Raw genomic sequence first — 18,553 nt, 5'->3', positions numbered from 1 at the left:
ATAGATGGCAAGCCACGGTGTTAGCAGGGTCCCGGGCGTGCACGTGCGCTTTGGGAGCCTAGATTTCTTCATTGCCAAGGAGGGAGAGCTGGCGCGGGCTCCTATTCCCACCCAACTCCTTCACTCCACCAGCCTCAGTGTGATCGTAGAGGCCCTTGAGGAGCTGTGGCTGCATGCCCCAGAGGCCCATGCCCCAGGAGCAACCAGCCCCTCGGCCTCGATTACCGAAGGCTGGAGTGTCAGCTCAACACCTTCCTAGGACCTCGACCATCCTGGGAGGACCTATGCCATCTCACCTTCTTGTTCGCTAACGTCACGACGTAGCTTACCCGGATGAGAACCACTCTCCCCGGAATACTTCACCCAGCATGCCTCGACAGCGTTCCCGTTTGGTCTACGCAACACCAGTAGGGACCATTGGTCACCTCACAGCACAGCGCGTGCACCCGTCTCCCACGGATGATGAATTTGTGGGTATGATGCACTATGTCATGGAATCTTTCCATGACTTTCTCGTAGGAGACTCAAAGTCGATCTCTGACTCTGACTCTAGGAGAGGAAGCCATCACCCCTCGTGAGAATGCTTTATGGATGACACCCTCGAGGGACAGTGTCAAAAGCGTCCACGAGGGAGGGGCTACTTCTATGTATGACCCAAACGACGATGTCGAGGGAGATGTAGGGGCCCCACCTTGCTTGTGGGTAGAGCAGCTATGGGCATGGCATAAGGAGATCGAAGACGTGTGGCTCTTGCTGGAGTAGGAACATGCCGAGCTCAAGCGTGAGATCGAGCGCCGCTGGAGACGGTGGCCGAGCATGGGCTATCACCCATGATGTGAACCGGAGGATCATCGAGGACGACTGGAGGCCTCCCGCATTTTGCCCGGGCAAGCCAGAACATTACCGCCACAATGGCCTTGCTTTGAGGGCTCCTGAATCCTATGACGCTCGAAGACCGATGGGCTCATCATGAAATCTACACACTGCTTTTCCGTCGCGATACTGACAGACGACCAATATCCTAAAGTACACCTGAGACAAGAGGGAGCAGGTTGGCCACGACTACCATCCTCATCGTGGTGAACGCTATGATAGCGGCGAGGATCAGAGCCCAAGCCTCGACCTACCGGGTCCCTAGGTCTTCGGTCGGCACATCCTCAATGTAGCTTTTCTACCGCAATACCGATAGACGACCAATATCCCGAAGTACTCTGGGAAAACAAAACCCAGGCCTAGTGGCTCGAGGATTATCGTCTTGCCTGTCAAGCCAGTGGCATGGATAGTGATTATTTCACCATCCGCAACCCTCCTATTCCTGGACAACTAGGCACGGACATGGCTAGAGCACCTTCCGCCCAACTGAATTCAAAGTTGGGCAGACCTGAAGGAGATCTTTGTGGAAAACTTTTACAGCACCAACACTGTGCTCGGGGAACCCCTAGGATCTAAAGAATTATCGATAGAAGTTCAGGGAAACTCTCCACGAGTACATTCGATGCTTCTCTAGGCAATGCAACGAGTTGCCCAACGTCACCGATGCCGATGTCATCGAGGCCTTCCTGTCCGAGGACCACTTGCGAGTCCTTGGTCCATAAACTAGGACGCAAAGGCCCTTGGACCACCAAGGAGCTCCTTGATATCATGACCAGCCATGCCTCAGGCGAGGAAGCGGTCAGGGCGATTTTCGACCTGCTCTAAGGGCAAGGCGAAGCGGGACGAGGGCACCGATGAAGGCACCTCTAGCCATCCTAATAAGAAGAAGAACAAGTAGCGACATGGGGACTCGCTCGTGGCCACCACTGAGCAGAAAAGTGGTCGGGCGCCTACCGAGGGTGCTCTCGACCACTTCGAAAAACTGCTCGAGGGGCCATGCCCAAACCACGCCTTCCCTGTCAAGCACCTATACAAGGACTGTGCTCTCATGAAGCATTTCGTGTCCGAGGGCACCAGAAAGGGGCCAGAGGAAGAAGCCCAAACCGAATGGTAGATGATGCCAAGGGAAAGGATGGTGGCTTCCCAATGCCCGATGGCTGCCTCATGATCTTCGGTGGGTCGGTAGCTTATGACTCCAAGTGCCACCAAAAGATGGCACGCCAGTGAGGTCTACGCTGGCCGAGCCAGCCACATTGTTTTTCCTCCGATGGTCGGAGTCCACCATGACCTTCAACTGATCCGACCATCCGGATAGTATCCCATAGCCTGGGAAGATACCCGCTCGTGGTCGACCTGATCGTCATCACAAAGTGCCTCACCAAGGTGCTGATGGATGGAGGCAGCGACCTCAACATCATGTACGCCGGGACACTTGATGCCATGGGCATCGACCGGTCGTGCGTCCGACCGACCGGGGCACCTTTCCACGGTGTCGTGTCAGGGAAGCAAACCATACCGCTCGAGCAGATCCACCTGCCCATCACCTTCGGGGATCCGACCAACTATAGGACAGAGACCCTCACCTTTGAGGTGGTCGAGTTCCATGGGACCTGCCACGCCATCCTAGGACGACCATGCTACACGAAGTTCATAGCTATCCCCAACTACACCTACCTAAAGCTCAAGATGTCAGGCCTGCGTGGGGTCATCACCATCGACACCTCCTTCCAATGCGCTTATGAGTGTGAGGTTGAGTGCTGTGAGCGTGCCTCGGCAATCATCGCCTCCGAGGAGCTCGAGGTCATCAAGGAAGGGACTGCTGAGGAGGCACCCGACTCCAAATGGGTGGCAAGATCCTTTGAGCCCACGGAGGGCATCAAGGAGGTCCTCATAGACCTAGTAGCTCCGAGGGCAAAGTGGTGTGCATCGGCACCATGCTTTCCTCTAAATAGGAAAGCGCGCTCGTCGACTTCCTCTGCACCAACAGAGATATCTTCATGTGGAAACCCTCGAACGGGCATCCTGAGGGAAGCTGCCGAGCATGCCTTGAAGATTAGGCCAGGCTCCAAGCCGGTGAAGCATCGCCTGCGTCGCTTCGACGAGGAGAAGTGTAGGGCCATCGGTGAAGAGATCACAAAGCTTTTGGCGACCGGATTCATCAAATAAGTGTATCATCCTAAGTGGTTAGCAAATCCCATCCTTGTATGAAAAACAATGGGAAATGAAGAATGTGTGTTGACTACACGAGTCTCAATAAGGCATGTCCGAAGGATCCGTTTCCTTTGCCACGTATAGACTAAGTAGTCGACTCAACCTCGGGGTGCAAAACCCTCTGCTTCCTTGATGCATACTCTGGGTACCATTAGATTGCCATGAAAGGGTCTGACCAGCTCATGACTTCTTTCATCACCTCGTTTGGGTTGTTCTACTATGTCACGATGCCTTTCGGTCTAAAAAATATGGGAGCTACATACCAGCGATGTATGCTCAAGTGTTTTGGAGACCTCAGCGGGCGAACCATTGAGGCCTACATAGACGACATCGTGGTCAAGTCCAAACGGACTAACAAACTTGTAGCTGACCTAGAGCATATCTTCGCAAAACTACGAGCAAACGACATCAAACTCAACCCTAAAAAATATGTTTTCGGGGTCCCGAGAGGCATGCTGCTTGGGTTCGTCGTCTCTGAGCGTGGCATCGAAGCCAACCCGGAGAAGATCACATCCATCACAAGGATGGGCCTGATGCAGAACCTAAAGGGGGTATAGCGAGTAACGGGGTGCCTCGCCGCGCTTAGCCATTTCATCTCACGCCTCGACGAATGAGGCCTCCCGCTATATCGGCTTCTGAAGAAGACCGATTGGTTTGCGTGGACTCTCGAGGCTCAGGAGGCACTCGACAAAGTCAAGGGAATCCTGATGAAAGCCTCGATCCTGGTCCTGCTGATCGATGGAGAGCCACTCCAGCTCTACATTGAGGCCACCACACAAGTGGTCAGCGCCACCCTAGTGGTAGAGCGGGAGGAAGAGGGACATGCCCTCAAAGTGCAGCGCCCTATATACTTTGTTAGTGAGGTCTTATCCGATTTCAAGACTCGCTAACCGCAAATCCAGAAGCTTTTGTACGCCATCCTAATCGCCTAGGAGGAAGTTACGTCACTACTTCGAGTCGCACCCGGTGATAGTCGTGGCATCCTTTCCTCTTGACGAAGTCATCCAGGACTGAGACACCATGGGGAGGATCATGAAGTGGGCACTCGAGCTGATGGGTCAGGGCATTTCATATGCCCCTCGGACAGCCATCAAGTCCTAAGCACTAGCCGACTTCGTGGCAGAATGGACCGAGGTCCAGATGCCACAAACAACTATCGACTAGGAGTACTGGACCTTGTACTTTGATAGATCACTGATGAGGAAAGGCACCAACGTGGGGCTGGTCTTTGTTTCGCCCCTTGGGATACGCATGAAGTACACGGTCCGCCTCTATTTCCCCACCTCCAATAATGTGGCCGAATATGAGGCGCTCATCAAAGGCCTACGCATCGCCATTGAGTTGGGCATCTAACGGCTTGATGTCCGAGGTGACTCACAGCTGGTCATCGATCAAGTCATGAAGGAGTCAAGCTGCCACAATGCCAAGATGGCTGCTTACTACCGAGAAGTCTGCTAGCTGGAGGACAAGTTCAATGGCCTCAAACTCAATCACATCCTGAGGCGGCTCAATGAGGTGGCCGACACGCTGGCGAAGATGGCGTCTAGCCGAGACCCAGTGCCGACAGGCGTCTTCGCCAGCAATTGGCACAAGCCTTCGATCTACTATGAGGAACAGGGGTAGATCGAGGATGAGCTACCTACCCTAGGCTCGGGGGCTGACCTGACTACTCGCTCCTTTAGACCCCTGAAGTCATGGAGGTTGGCGAGGATCCGATGGTGGAGCCTGACCTTCTAGCTGATTGGAGGACCCCGTACCTCGATTGGCTCCTCCATGAAATGCTTCGAACGGACAAAATGGAGGCTCGACGGATCGCATGTCGAGCCAAGTCTTTCGTCATCATCGAGGGGGAGCTCTATAAATGAAGCCACACCAGGATCCTACAGCATTGCATTCCCATCGAACAAAGGAGGCAACTGTTGAAGGACATTCACGGTGGGGTTTGTGGACATCATGCTGCACCTAGAACCCTGGTCAGAAACACGTTCCGATAGGGCCTCTACTGGCCGACCATGGTGGCTGACACCGAGCAAATTATGTGCACCTGCGAAGGGTGCCAGTACTATGCTCGTCAAACCCATCTATCAGCCCAAGCGCTCTAGACGATCCCCATCACGTGGCCATTCATGGTCTGGGGGCTTGATCTAGTCGGGCCTCTGAAAAGAGCACCTAGGAGCTACACACATTTGCTCGTCGCCGTAGACAAGTTCACAAAGTGGATAGAGGCTCAGCTGATCTCCGTGATCAAGTTCGAGCAAGCCATGCAGTTCTTCCTCGACATCGTCCACTGCTTTGGAATCCCAAACTCGATCATCATGGACAACACACATAGTTCGCTGGGAAGAAATTCCTCTAGTTCTATGATGACTACCACATCCGTGATGACTGGGCCACCATGGCTCAGCCCCGCATGAACGGACAGGTCGAGCACGCAAACGACATGGTCTTGCAAGGCCTCAAGCCTAGGATCTTCAATCGGCTAAACAAGTTCGGCGGACGATGGGTCATGGAGCTTCCCGCGGTGCTCTGGAGCTTGAGGATGACCCCTAGCCGGGCGACTGGCTACACGTCTTTCTTCATGGTCTATGGTTCTAAGGCAGTCCTCCCAACTGACCTCGACTACGGAGCACCGAGAGTCAGGGCATACAACGAGCAAGGGGTCGAGGCGTCCCTTGAGGACGCCATGGACCAGCTCGATGAAGCGCGTGATGTCACCTTCCTCCACTCGACCAAGTACCAGCAAGCGTTACACCGGTACCACGAGCGTCGATTGCGGGGTTGGGCATTCAACGTCGGGGATTTGGTGCTCCACCTTGTTCAGAGCAACAAGAACCGCCACAAGCTCTCTCCACTGTGGGAAGGACCATACATTGTCATGGAGGTGCTTCGACCAGGAACCTACAAGCTCAAGACCATTGATGGTAGAGTCTTCGCCAACGCTTGAAACATTGAACAACTACGTCTCTTTTACCCCTAGCCTACACATGTACTTGCGAAATTTAAGAACAATGTTTCCGAAATGCGAGTACATTTTCTATTTGGTTTTGCCATCATGTCTCCTTGATCTTCAGTGACCCCCGACCCCAGCAATGGCAAGGGGTCAGGCCTCACTCGGGGACTCATGGGGGTATATCTACCTAAAAACATTCTCTGCGCCCTGACCCTCTCCTACATTAAGACCTAAAGCAAAGGCCGTGGAAATAAGCGCTGAGTAAAACTGGTCGGACTGCAAGAAACCTATGCCCCAGCGGGCTACGGCGTTTTTGCTCACCTGCGTGATCAGAGTTTTTTTCGCCAACACCCCGAGCTTTATAGCCTTAAACCAATGAAAGGGTCGGAACGCATTAACCTTTTCATAAAAAGGGCAAAGAACCAAAAGATTATTCAACCATAGTAGAAATTAAAATATGTCCATTTATTACAAGATCACTACTTGGCCTAACTAACTAACTAACCCCTCCCCTTGGGGGGACGACCTCGTCTTCAATCTTGGCAGATAAGTCCTGCGCTAGGGGAGCCACTGACCCCTCGATCTCCTCCAGCTCGGCCTCGGTGTAGCTGGGGGCGAAGCCCTGGCTCATCATCCCCAGATCGATGTTCTCATAATGAGAACGAGCGATCGCGAACGACCGATGAACGCCGAAGCGGAGTGCATCCCTCGCCATCTCACGTGCCCGATTCGTGATTCGGACGACGTGGACCGCGAGCGAGCTCATCTCCTGCACCGGGGCTAGCTCGAGGTCATCACAAACCAGTTGGACGGTGACGCGCAGGGTGTCATGCTCGTCGCTCTCCTTTAGGAGGGAGGCCTTCACCTCGTTGAGCTCCCTCTCCAAGCCACGGCTCTTCGCTACCTCCACGCCAAGCCTATTGTCAAGACCTACCCAAATCACATGGCGACCGTGTCAAAGGGCCCACCACAGATTCTAGAGAGAAAGACAGCAGGAGAAACCTGAAGCTTACCATCCACGTTCGCCCGGAGCTCGCGCACCTTGCTGCGCTATTGGGTCACCTTGGCCTCCAGGCACCGGACCTCATCCTGGCGCTGACCGACCTCCGCGGTGAGCTAGGCAGACACGCCCTCGGCCGTGACCTTTAGGTCCTTCTCCCCCTGAAGCTCACCCTCAAGGAGGATGATCCGCTGCTGGGAGTCGGCGTGCTCTTGGCGGGCCAAGCCACACTCCGTGCGGAGCTCCTCTATGGTTTGGAGCAGGTCCTCCCGCTCCTTTCGTAGCCGCTCGGCCTCTACGGCGTCCACACGCTCCCTCTCGATCAGCGCCATGAGTTTTTCCCCAGCCTCACGGGAGTCATCGCGGGCGTCCTTCTCCCTGACCCAGAGGTCGGCCAACTCTTGGGCGGCGGGAGCAAGCTCTGCCACCTCCTGGCAGGCGGCAATGATCTGTGCGGCCAGCTCCTCATTCCACCGCGCCTCCCCGGCAAGGCGGTCCCAAATGCCCCTCTCGTGACGAAGGAACCAGGACTTCTCCCGGCTGCGACCCATAAGGACCTACGCAGAGAACAAGTCTTAGAAGCGCGAAAAGGGAAAACGAGCATCGCAAGCATGACCATCTCATACTTGGCCAACTGGGGCGACAACGTCGCGTAGCGAACCCAGCGTGGCAGATAGGGCGCTAACTGCGGTCCCAACCTCCGCATGGATGCTCCCCCACTCCCTCTCCTCCGCAGCGTCGTCGAGGGCGAGAAGCGTCGCCTCCGGGTTCTGCGGGTCAATGCCCTCGTCCGTGGTCGCACAGGACTTGTGCGTCTTGTTTGGAGAGCACCCACTTGTTCGCGTAAAAGAGCACGATGGGGCCGACGTACTTCTCCTTGAAGCCCTATCGCCGTGCGACGCCTACACGATCAGCTTGAAGAACTGGAACCTGAGGTCGCGCTTGGCAAGCTCGTTGACGAGCTCGGCGTCCCACCGGTGGTCGACCGACGAGCATGCTGCACCGGTGCTGGGCTGATCCCGCTGCTGCTCCGAGTCAAGGATCTTCGACTCGACGGAGCGGCTGTAGATGGGTTTCGTAGAAGGGCTGCCTAGGATAGAGGTGTCAGTGGGGAAGGAGGTTGCCGATGGGGCCGCTGGAGGAGGCGACAACTACAACAGTGAGGTCGGAGGTTGCAGCGGTGACGGCCAATTGCATCGGTAGGTTTCAAGTCTCAAAGAGAAGAAAGAAGAGGGAGAGAAAAAGAAATAAAAAAATGATGGGTTAAATGCAAAGTGCTAGACATCGTTAGCGCCACAGTGGCAATGCCATGTTGGATAAATTGTCCACGTGTCCGATATAGATCTCCGGTTCACCATTTATCAACTTTAGTGTCTTAGAAATGCATTTTTCAAGTTTATAGACCTAAGTGGCACCCTATGATAAGTTCAGAGACCGCTCATGCATTTAACTCATTGATCTCTAAGACTTGGAAATTTGTTAGAAAATGCAGCAGTGCGCTGGAGGCAGAGGCCCTTGCGTGCATTGAAGGCTTATGTTGGGTACATCATTGGGGATTATCACAGATAATTATTGAATCAGACTGCGCAAGAATTATTTCTTCCCTCAAGAGTCATGGACAGGTCGGAGGTTGGCCCAATCATAGAGGCAAGAGGAGCGACAAGGCAAGAGACAGATCGGAGGCTCCCAAGTAAAGAGAGAATGCAATTAAGTTGCTAATGAATTAGCTTTATTAGCTAGACGAGGGTTTGGTCCATCCTGAGTACCGATTATAATTCGCCTGGGGTAGCTAATAAAATCCTTTCTTCGCTAAAAAAAAGTTTAGTAGATGTCATATCAGGTATTTATGTACTAATTGGAAAGACTAAATATGAGTCTAATTAGGCTTAATACATGCGTCTCGTAAATTAGTCTTAATCTGAGCAATTGGTTTTGTAATTAATCTACGTTTAATACTCCATGCATGTGTCTAAAGACCAAATTTCTTGCTCGTTTGAACTTATCAGCCGTTATAAATGTCCATGCAGCCCGAGCCATGACGGCACGGCACGAAGCCCGCTTTTTTAGCCCGACACGAGCCCGGCCCGGCCCGAGGGAGCAGGCCGTGCTTGGGCCACTGCTCAGGCCCGTGGGCTGGCACAGCATGGCCCGCCTGAGTCGGTCGGCCTGGCAGCGGCCCGCCCTCCCCTTCTCCCTCCTCACTCATCCTCCCCTCTCCAAGGCCCAGCGCGGCGCCGCGGCCCAGCGCGGCCGGCCCATCGTCCCCGCCTCCTCCCTCCTCATATATAAGCGCACTCCCTCGCGCCGCGCCTCGCAACGGCCACCCGACCCGGCCCCCTCCTCTTCCCTCGCGGACGCCCCCTCTCTTTCCTCGCGTCGCGCCTCGCGACGGCCGCCCCTCCCCTTCCCCGAAGAACGCCGTTGCTGTCGAGAGCCTCGCCGCTCCTTGTCTCCTCGAGCCGTCGTGAGGTCTTCCCCGAGCCGACACCGTCGCCATTCGTCTTCCTCCATGCTGGCTCGTGTCGCCGCCTCCTCTTCCTCCTTCCTTGCCCCACCGTCGAGTCGGAGCACCACAGACGTGCCCTCCTCCCTCGATGCCGGCGAGGCCAGGCAGCGCCCTCCCTCCCTCCCCCGTCCTCCATCTCTCCCTCCCCGTGCGGATCTCTCTCCCTCTCCCTCTCCCTTCCTCCCTCAGCTCAGATCCGGTGGCCTCCCTCTCTTCCTCATCCTCGGTGCACGGCAGGTTCCCTCCCACCCTCTCCCTCGGCGTACGACGGGCTCCCTTGCCGTGCCTCCTCTGCTCAGATCCGGCGCAGGTATGATGACCTCCCTCCCTACCCCTGAGATCCGGAGCTCCGCCGCTCCTAGCTCCGGCGGCTACCTCCTCCTCGCCTCCCCACGTGGCCGCGGAGCAGGCATCGGCCTCGAGCGCGGCAGCCTCAAGCGGCCGATCTGAGGCCGCGCGCCGGCCGTGCTCAGTGCCTCTGCATCGCCTCATCACCGCGCCTCTGCATCGCCTCCCCGGCCTCCTCCACGCGGTCACGTGCCTCGACGCCATCACCGCCTCCGCGTCCTCCTCCACGTTGTCGCCTCGAGCGCCACCCCGTAGGACAGCGCCTCGACCTCGTCCTCCGTCTTCTCTCCCTCCCCCTGCTGATGTGGGCCTCGGGGCGGCCTAGCTTGTTAAAAAGGCCGTGCTTTCTAGGCCGGCCTGGCACGGAAAAGTGGCTCGATGGGCCGTGCCTAGGCCGTCGGCCAGGCACGGTGGACTGGGGAGGCACGGCCCGACGGCCCATCGTGCTCTACTGTGTCGTGCCCTACCGGGCCGTGCCGGGCCGAGCCGGGCAGCCCGAATAAACATTTATATCAGCGGTATGTTTTCAGTAAAATAATAGTATTTTTCGCTCCTAATAAATTAATATCAGCATTAATCATTTTTTTTCAGCCCAAAACGGTAGGCGGAACCAAATACCCACTGAGTTCACGACTGGGGGGGCTCCGATAAGGAGACTCCGCCCGAGACGAATCCGCCGTTTGCCATCCCTGCCTCGCGCTTATCTGGACACGGGCTGCTTTGCTCGTCAGATACGCTACTGGTTCTAGGCTTCTAGCTGTACTCCTCGGCCCCACCCATGAACAGTGACAGCGATTGCGGCTCCGACGCCGGCGTCGAGTGGGTCTGGGTACGTCGCCCGTCGGAGGCGGAGGCCGTTGCCGCGGCGGCCGGGTGGCCGGCGGATGAAGAGGCGCGGCCGCTCAAGGTGGTCTTCGGCTCCCCGGCGAAGTACTTCACCGACGCGGCGCCGATCGGGAACGGCCGCCTCGGCGCCATGGTCTGGGGCGGCGTCGAATCTGAAAGGCTCCAGCTTAACCGTAAGCCACCGCTTCCCCTCCATCCATGTTCTTGGATAGTGCTTGGATGCTTTGCTCCACTATCTAATATCAGTTCAAGGGGGAAAAAACTTTGGTTCTTTAGGTCGACTTCTTTGCTCTCTATTTAGCCGTGTATCAGTTAATTTGGACGGAAATGAAGGTTCTTAATTAACTCCTCACATGATGTACCTTTTTCTTGAACGATGCAGGAGAGTTGTATGTCATTTTATTTTATTGGGTTATTTGATTGGTACCATTATAATTTTTAGAGTTTTGAAAACTACCATTACTATTCACCTATTTTGAAATGGACCATTACAATTCTTTGATCGTTTGAAATACGTCACGATATGCGCTTGGGAATGACTCGGGCCCACCTGTAGGCATACATGACGTCATTCTATTTTCGTACAGACAAAACTGCCCCTCTACCTTCTTCTCTCTCTATATGCCACTGACCTGTGGACCCCCTTGTGATCTCCTTCCTTCCACATCTTCTTCTCCACAACAGCTTCTTCCCCAACTTCCCATGCCATCGTGGCCAGCCCAGCTCCCGTACACGGGTGGGCCGCTGCTCATCGCTGGCTACGACCCGAGCGCGATCCGCCGCTGGTCGCCTACCCGAGCGCGATCCGCCGCTGGTCGCCTGCTGTGCTCCCGCATGCGTGCTGCCGCTGAGTGCTTGACGAGCTCCTTCGCGCTGGTCGAGCTGGTCTTCTGGCCAAGCTCCTCCATGCCAGCCCACCGGCCACGGCTCACGTCCCAGCCCCACCGCAGTCGTTCTAATGTGAAGCTCGCCCGTAGCTCGGCCAGTCGGCCTCCGCCGTGTCCGTGAGGCGGGGGAGGCTGTGGAGGGTGGCCGTGGCGGGGAAGCTCACGGAGGGCGGCGGCCATGGAGGGACCAGGCGAGGAAGAAAGGGAGGAAGAAGAAGAAGACCATGGGCAAATACTTGGTGGCCGAATAGGTCTGCAGGTGGGCCTGAGTTCTTTCTAAGCGTACACCATGGCGTATTTCAAAGAATCATAGAATTGTAATGGTACGTTTCAAAATAGGTGAATAGCAGTGGTAGTTCTCCAAACTTGGCAAATTGCAATGGTAGCAATCAAAATAGCCCTTTATTCATGGCCCCTTTGGAACGCAGGAATTTCACAGGATTCAGTTTATTTTTCATAGGAAAAACGCAGGAACGGGAAAAATCTCGCGTTCCAAAGGGGGCCTAATGGAGAAAATGTACAAAAGGGTGGGGCTAGAGCAGTACCACCTGAACACACACCACACAGATCCAACACATAAGGTTACAGACGTGCCACTAGCATAGAAAAAAGATGACCAAAGAACACTGGCCAAGCCAACTTGGAGACCTTGGTCATGGACAGAGACGATTTCCAAGCACCATAAGCTACGCTCATCAGTCACCGACTGCAAGGGAGTATGTATGTTTGGCAAAGCTCCCCCAAACACAGGCTCCAAACCACAAGGATGACCTGATAATTGAGCCCTTTGCACATCTCCTTTGGGGCAGACCAATGGTGTTTCCCCACCAACTAGAGAAGCATGTTGAGGAGATTGGAGGTGCAAGAACGACCAAGTTTAATCTCTGAAAAATCAAGAATCAGACCTGACGGAGGAACATGCAGGAATAAGGATGTGTTGTATTGTCTCCACTTGATCACAGAATGGACAAGCAGATGGATGGGGCAGCCGACAGCCCTCGTTTGGCAAGGTGGTTGGCTGTGCAACACTGGCTGTATATGGCTAAGCAAACAAAATATTTACAAGGCAGGTGTGCCCAACTCTTCCAAGGGGCAAACATGTTGGTTCCCAGAAAGAAAAGCAGCATAGACTGATTTGCTGCTGTAAGACTGGGTGGGGCGCCTAATGGTGTTGATTCTGCAGAACCAATCTGTCCCAAGAAATCTCAAACTTGCAGGTATCCCACTAAAACTAGCGCAGTTATCTTACACACAGCTTCGGTTGTGGTGGGCCTGAGCCAGTCTGTGTATTGTCATCTTTTCTGGATACCAATCTGTATAAGTTGGGGCCAAACTCGGCCATGGTTTTACCCTGCAGCCACCAATCAGACCAGAACCAACTTGATTCCCCATTTCCAACAATAGATTCCATGGCAAAATTGAACGGAGCCCATGCATTTTGTGGCACTTGGATTGGCAGAGCCCATAACCAACGTGTAACCAACATGGACGCAGAGCCCAATCCAGACATCCATACTGCAGTGGTTTTTTTTGCTTTTTCCCAAGATACAGGACAATTGCCTCCATTGGTTTGCTCCTGTCCTTTCCAAAAGAAACCTTTGCGTTTCTTGTGTATTGCTTTGATCTTGAAAGCAGAGTATATGGCAAGAATTAGTAGATTGATTAGAGAGATACATGGTATATATAGGGACAGGGGCTTATAGAATCAGAGCCATCCTCTTCCTTACCAAATACAAGTCAATCTACCATACGTGCTGGACTTCGAGTCCGAGGCACATAGCCTGGCCAACTATACCCGGGCCACAAAGCCCAAGACACGTTGTCTAACACGCCCCCGCAGTTGAAACACTGGTTCCTCGGATGTTGAGACTGGATTTGAATTCGGTGAACACAGAAGATGGCAAGCAACCCTTTGGTGAAAATGCCGGCATACTGTAGGGAAGATGGAACCTGCATAACACGGACGTCGCCAACAGCCACACGTTCACGAACAAAATGGAGATCAATCTCAATATGCTTGGTATGCTGGTGTTGAACTGGATTGCTGGACATGTAAATAGCGCTGATGTTGTCACAGTAGATCAACGTGGCACGGCGGAGGGGAGTGTGAAGTTCCAGTAGGAGCTAGCCAGGTGGCTTCTGCAACAGCATTGGCCACAACGCGATATTTGGCTTCAGCACTGGAACGAGACACGGTGGCCTGACATTTCGACGACTAGGAGACGAGGTTGTCACCAAGCAAGACTGCATAACCCGAAGTGGTTTACGAGTGCCCGGACAGCCTGCCAAGACAGCATCTGAATATGCCACAAGATCTGACTGGGACGTGGGGTGAAGGAAAAGGCCTAAGTCCAAGGTGCCCCAAAGGTAGCGCAGAATGCATTTGAGGGCTGCAAGGTAAGGACTCTGAGGATCATGCATATGAAGGCAGACTTGCTGAACAACGTAGGAGATGTCAGGCCACGTGAAGGTGAGGTAATGTAAGGCTCCAGCCAGACTTCAGAAGTTAGTAGGATCCTCAACAGGTGAACCAGCAGTGGCCGACAACTTAGGATGAATATCAACTGGAGAGCTACACAGCTTGCAGTCTGTCATGCCTGCATGTGCCAAGCCAATATCTCCAAGACATACCATCTCTGAGAAAGTAGGAGACCACCTGAGCACTTCTGAACTTGCATGCCAAGAAAGTGGTGGAGCTCGCCTAAATCTTTCATTGAAAGTTTTTGCTGTAGGGACAAAATAGTGCGCCGAAGTAGAGTTGGGGAGCATGTTAGTCGCTGAATTCTTACTCTTGATAGTTGTAGAATTCTTACTCTCATCGAGAGAGGATGACACTAGCAGTTGGAGCAATTTTTTGGTTTTATTTCCAAATGCCATGACAACCTGAGGGGTTGGGGGTACATATTTATAGGCTGCTAGCCAGCCAAGCATATGCCAAGATGCTAGTCTAAGATGCTGTCCTAGATGCTAAGATGTTGTCCTCTAAGATGCCCGTAGTGGCTCCTTGTCGCCGCTGACCAGGCCAGCTCTGCCACAACGGCCACTTCTCCGACCTGGCTCACTTCGACCGCGTCGGCATGGACGGGCGGCCTCAGACCAACGCGCAGTGGACGGCGGTGGGAGCTCCAGCGGACTCCGGCGCAACCAACATGGGTGGGCAGCAGTGCGAGCTCTAGGAGAACTCCAGTACAAGCTCCGGAAATGGCGTCCTGGATCCTCCCGTTGCCAACGGCCGCATTCGTCGGGCGCTCCTTCTGACTCCAATGGGCAAGGATGAGGAGCTGGATTGACTCCTTTGCGTGAATGACTGAAGGTTGAGATTAGGCACCAGAACAAAACAACCATAGTTATAAAAAGTAGAGAAGATGACGTGTGGGTCCATGGACGATTAATTTGATGGTGGCTAACGGTGTGAAAGAGTGGCTCTCATCCTATCTCTTCGGTCACTTCAACCAAATAGGAAACAGAGATGACCATAGCCCTCTAACCAAACATAATACTGGGACCGTCCCATACCAGATAACAGGGATATGATCGTTCTGTCCCCAGTATCCCAAAACCAAACACACCCTTAGTCATTGCAGCTTGAGAAAAGGTGCTCAGCGGTGCAGTTGGAGGAAAGGAGAATTTAAGCATCCAAGTTGGTAAATTTGAAATCTTTTTTTCACATTTCTGTAAATATCTTTGTAATTACCTTTATTTTTAGCTGATTGCTTTGTATTAAAAATGTCTGTGAACATCTCAAAGAAAAAATGTTGGTGCAGATGACACTCTATGGACAGGTGGGCCTGGTAATTATACAAATCCCAAAGCACCTGCTGTTCTTTCTAAAGTAAGGAGCTTTGTTGACAATGGAAAGTACCCTGAAGCCACAGCTGCTGCATATGATCTGTCTGGTGACCAAACACAGGTATGTGTTGTACTTCTAGATCGATAGAAGGATCATGTAACTACGCAAAAAGAATTGGAGACATTACCAATTTGAAATATTACCTATGTTTCTACTGAAGGTCTTTCAACCTCTTGGGGATATTGATCTGGTCTTTGGTAAGAAGATCAAGTACACAAATTACAAACGAGAGCTAGATCTTCACACTGCAACAGTCACCGTCACATATACTGTTGGGGAGATAGTCTACTCAAGGGAACATTTCTCCTCAAATCCACATCAAGTCATTGCGACTAAAATCTCTGCAAACAAACCAGGAAATGTCTCTTTCACAGTGTCTTTAACTACTACACTAAACCACAAGATTCGTGTAACACATGCAAATGAAATAATCATGGAGGGTAGCTGTCCAGGCGAAAGACCTCAAGAGGGCAATACTGCTGCTGATCCTCCCATTGGAATTAAATTTTGTGCAATTCTTTATCTGCAGATAAATGGTGCCAATAGCACAGTGGAAGTATTGAATGATAATATGCTGAAACTTGATTGTGCCGACTCTGTTGTTTTACTTCTTGCAGCCACTACTTCATTTGAAAGTGCATTCATCAAACCCTCAGAATCTAAATTGGATCCAACAGTGTCTGCTTTTACGACATTAAGTATTGCTAGGAGCACATCATATTCACAGCTAAAAGCCTACCACATTGATGATTACCAGACTCTTTTCCAGCGTGTTTCCTTGCAACTATCACAAGGCTCTAATTATCATCTTCAGGGGAGTAGGCTAGTTCAGTCAGCAGGGACTAGTTCTCAGTGTGCTACTGTATCAGATTATGCTTTTCAAATATCTGACCGCACCACATTGACAGCCCTTAAAGATTTTTGTGAAGCCTACGGTAGAAAGAATTGTAACTTTCAAAGACAATGAAGACCCTTCTCTTGTGGAACTTCTATTTCAGTTGGTCGTTATCTACTCATTTCGTGCTCAAGGCCTGGAACCCAAATTTCCAATCTGCAAGGGATATGGAGCAATGACCCTTCACCACCATGGGAGTATGGTTTTGCAATGACATTTTGTTTTTCTTTATTTCTTTGCCTTATTAAATTATGTATTTCTTGGATTATTAATTTTGTTTATAGCTTTCGAAGGGAAATAGCTGGAGCAGAATATGGATTTCACCCTAAGTCAATCCTTTAATTACTAGTTTTTATTTTGGGAAAATTCTGTTAAACATCACCATTTAGTTTCCACATCTTTTAGTCGTTGGTATTGTGATAATCTTTTTTGGTCTTCTTTTAGATGTTTTGCTGTTTGGCTAAGCCCTTTTTTCTAAGTCAAATTGCTATTGGAGATACTGTAATATTCCAACACAAACAAATTAATGGCCAATGTTAGAAGAATACACCATATTCTTTTTTCTCGAATTCACAGGGAGTTGCGTATCATTATATTAAGAAGAAAGAATGATACCATATGGCTTTAGTTTGTTTGCTAATAAGCTTTAAATTTTCTTACCCACTTTTCCACAGCAGCTTTATGTAAGGACAACACTACAATGTTAAACTGGCCCTTGCTATTTATATATTTGAATTGGGTCATGCTCAGAGACACTATCCTGGTTTACTTGCAGATGGCAATAAATTTTTATAATTCCAAAGATTGTACATAAATCTAGATTACTTCTGCAAAGAAAAAAGCGGAAAAATATTTAGTGTCGAACAATCATGTATAAATCCAAACTTGCACATCTTTCTAATGCTGGTTCTCCTGCATTACATTAAAATTGTTTTGTTTCCTCTTTTTTCCTAGTAACTACTGATTAATAACTTTTCCGAAAATTTCTTATTTGTGTGCATTATCTTGTTCTCTTATATTTTCTGTTTCCACTATTTTCCACCATCCCATCATCCCATGTTTGAATTAACATGATGTATGATTCATTTCCCAGTGCAGCACCCCATCCAAATATAAATCTGCAAATGAATTACTGGCCTGCGCTTCCTTGTAACCTTAGCGAATGCCAAGAACCACTGTTTGACTTTATTGGCTCCCTCTCAGTCAATGGGGCTAAGACAGCAAAAGTAAGTCAATTGGCAGAAAAATCTAATGTTTATAGTTTTCTACCATCTATACGTGAGAAAATTAGCATTTCTTTTTAGTTTTTACTCTCTAATCTCTACTGAACGTAGTGACATGTATATCAATGTGAATTTTTAGTGTTGTTCTTGCTGAACCCTGTGTTGGATATTATCAGGATGATGGAGAATTTTTCTGTCATGTTGCTAATGACTTATAATATGACACTGTAAACCTGAATGCAGGATTTTAAGTTTTAGTTACAAGCATTTCTTTAATGAGCGAGTTACAAGAACTTGTGCGCAAATATGTAGGAATCATCAATACATGCGAACTAACTAGTAACGGCATGCACTATAAGCCTGTAAGCAGTTAGTATTGTGATTTTTGGCTAGCAGATTCTCTTTCCAAACACCTTAATGTAAGTATTTGATGTTTGTAACAAATGGAATGTAGCATTTGCATTGCAGCAGGGGATAGGAATCTATGCTTCTTGCATCTTTGAAATCAAACAATTCCACTCTATTGAAGTATAAGTGAATTGCCCAACTTTTCCTATCAGCTTAAGCTTTTGGGTTGCATTGGTCAACTCAATACGGTATTAGGAGGGCATCAAGGAGGTCCTCATAGACCTAGTAGCTCCGAGGGCAAAGTGGTGTGCATCGGCACCATGCTTTCCTCTAAATAGGAAAGCGCGCTCGTCGACTTCCTCTGCACCAACAGAGATATCTTCATGTGGAAACCCTCGAACGGGCATCCTGAGGGAAGCTGCCGAGCATGCCTTGAAGATTAGGCCAGGCTCCAAGCCGGTGAAGCATCGCCTTACGTCGCTTCGACGAGGAGAAGTGTAGGGCCATCGGTGAAGAGATCACAAAGCTTTTGGCGACCGGATTCATCAAATAAGTGTATCATCCTAAGTGGTTAGCAAATCCCATCCTTGTATGAAAAACAATGGGAAATGAAGAA

At 51.2% G+C, this 18,553-nt stretch overlaps 2 protein-coding genes and 1 pseudogene across 2 annotated transcripts; all 3 read left to right on the top strand.

Moving 5' to 3' along the window:
* The first annotated feature begins 2,262 nt into the window (after positions 1–2,262).
* Positions 2,263–3,039, top strand: LOC136536771 (uncharacterized). The gene has a single exon (XM_066528955.1). It carries the CDS (start codon positions 2,263–2,265, stop codon positions 3,037–3,039), a length of 777 nt encoding a protein of 258 aa, XP_066385052.1.
* A 2,551-nt stretch (positions 3,040–5,590) lies between these two features.
* Positions 5,591–6,028, top strand: LOC136536770 (uncharacterized). The gene has a single exon (XM_066528954.1). The coding sequence runs from the start codon at positions 5,591–5,593 to the stop codon at positions 6,026–6,028; it is 438 nt and encodes a 145-aa protein (XP_066385051.1).
* Positions 6,029–10,507: 4,479 nt separating this feature from the next.
* Positions 10,508–17,847, top strand: LOC136536769 (alpha-L-fucosidase 2-like; annotated as a pseudogene).
* Positions 17,848–18,553: the final 706 nt, after the last annotated feature.

This window comes from Miscanthus floridulus, chromosome 2 (genome assembly GCF_019320115.1).
Source record: "Miscanthus floridulus cultivar M001 chromosome 2, ASM1932011v1, whole genome shotgun sequence".
Lineage (NCBI taxonomy): Eukaryota > Viridiplantae > Streptophyta > Magnoliopsida > Poales > Poaceae > Miscanthus > Miscanthus floridulus.
This window is presented reverse-complemented; position numbering and strand designations above follow the sequence as displayed.

Excerpts from the sequence above, each read along its gene's own strand:
- LOC136536771 (XM_066528955.1), top strand. The coding sequence starts at position 2,263 with ATGGATGGAGGCAGCGACCTCAACATCATGTACGCCGGGACACTTGAT.
- LOC136536770 (XM_066528954.1), top strand. The coding sequence starts at position 5,591 with ATGGAGCTTCCCGCGGTGCTCTGGAGCTTGAGGATGACCCCTAGCCGG.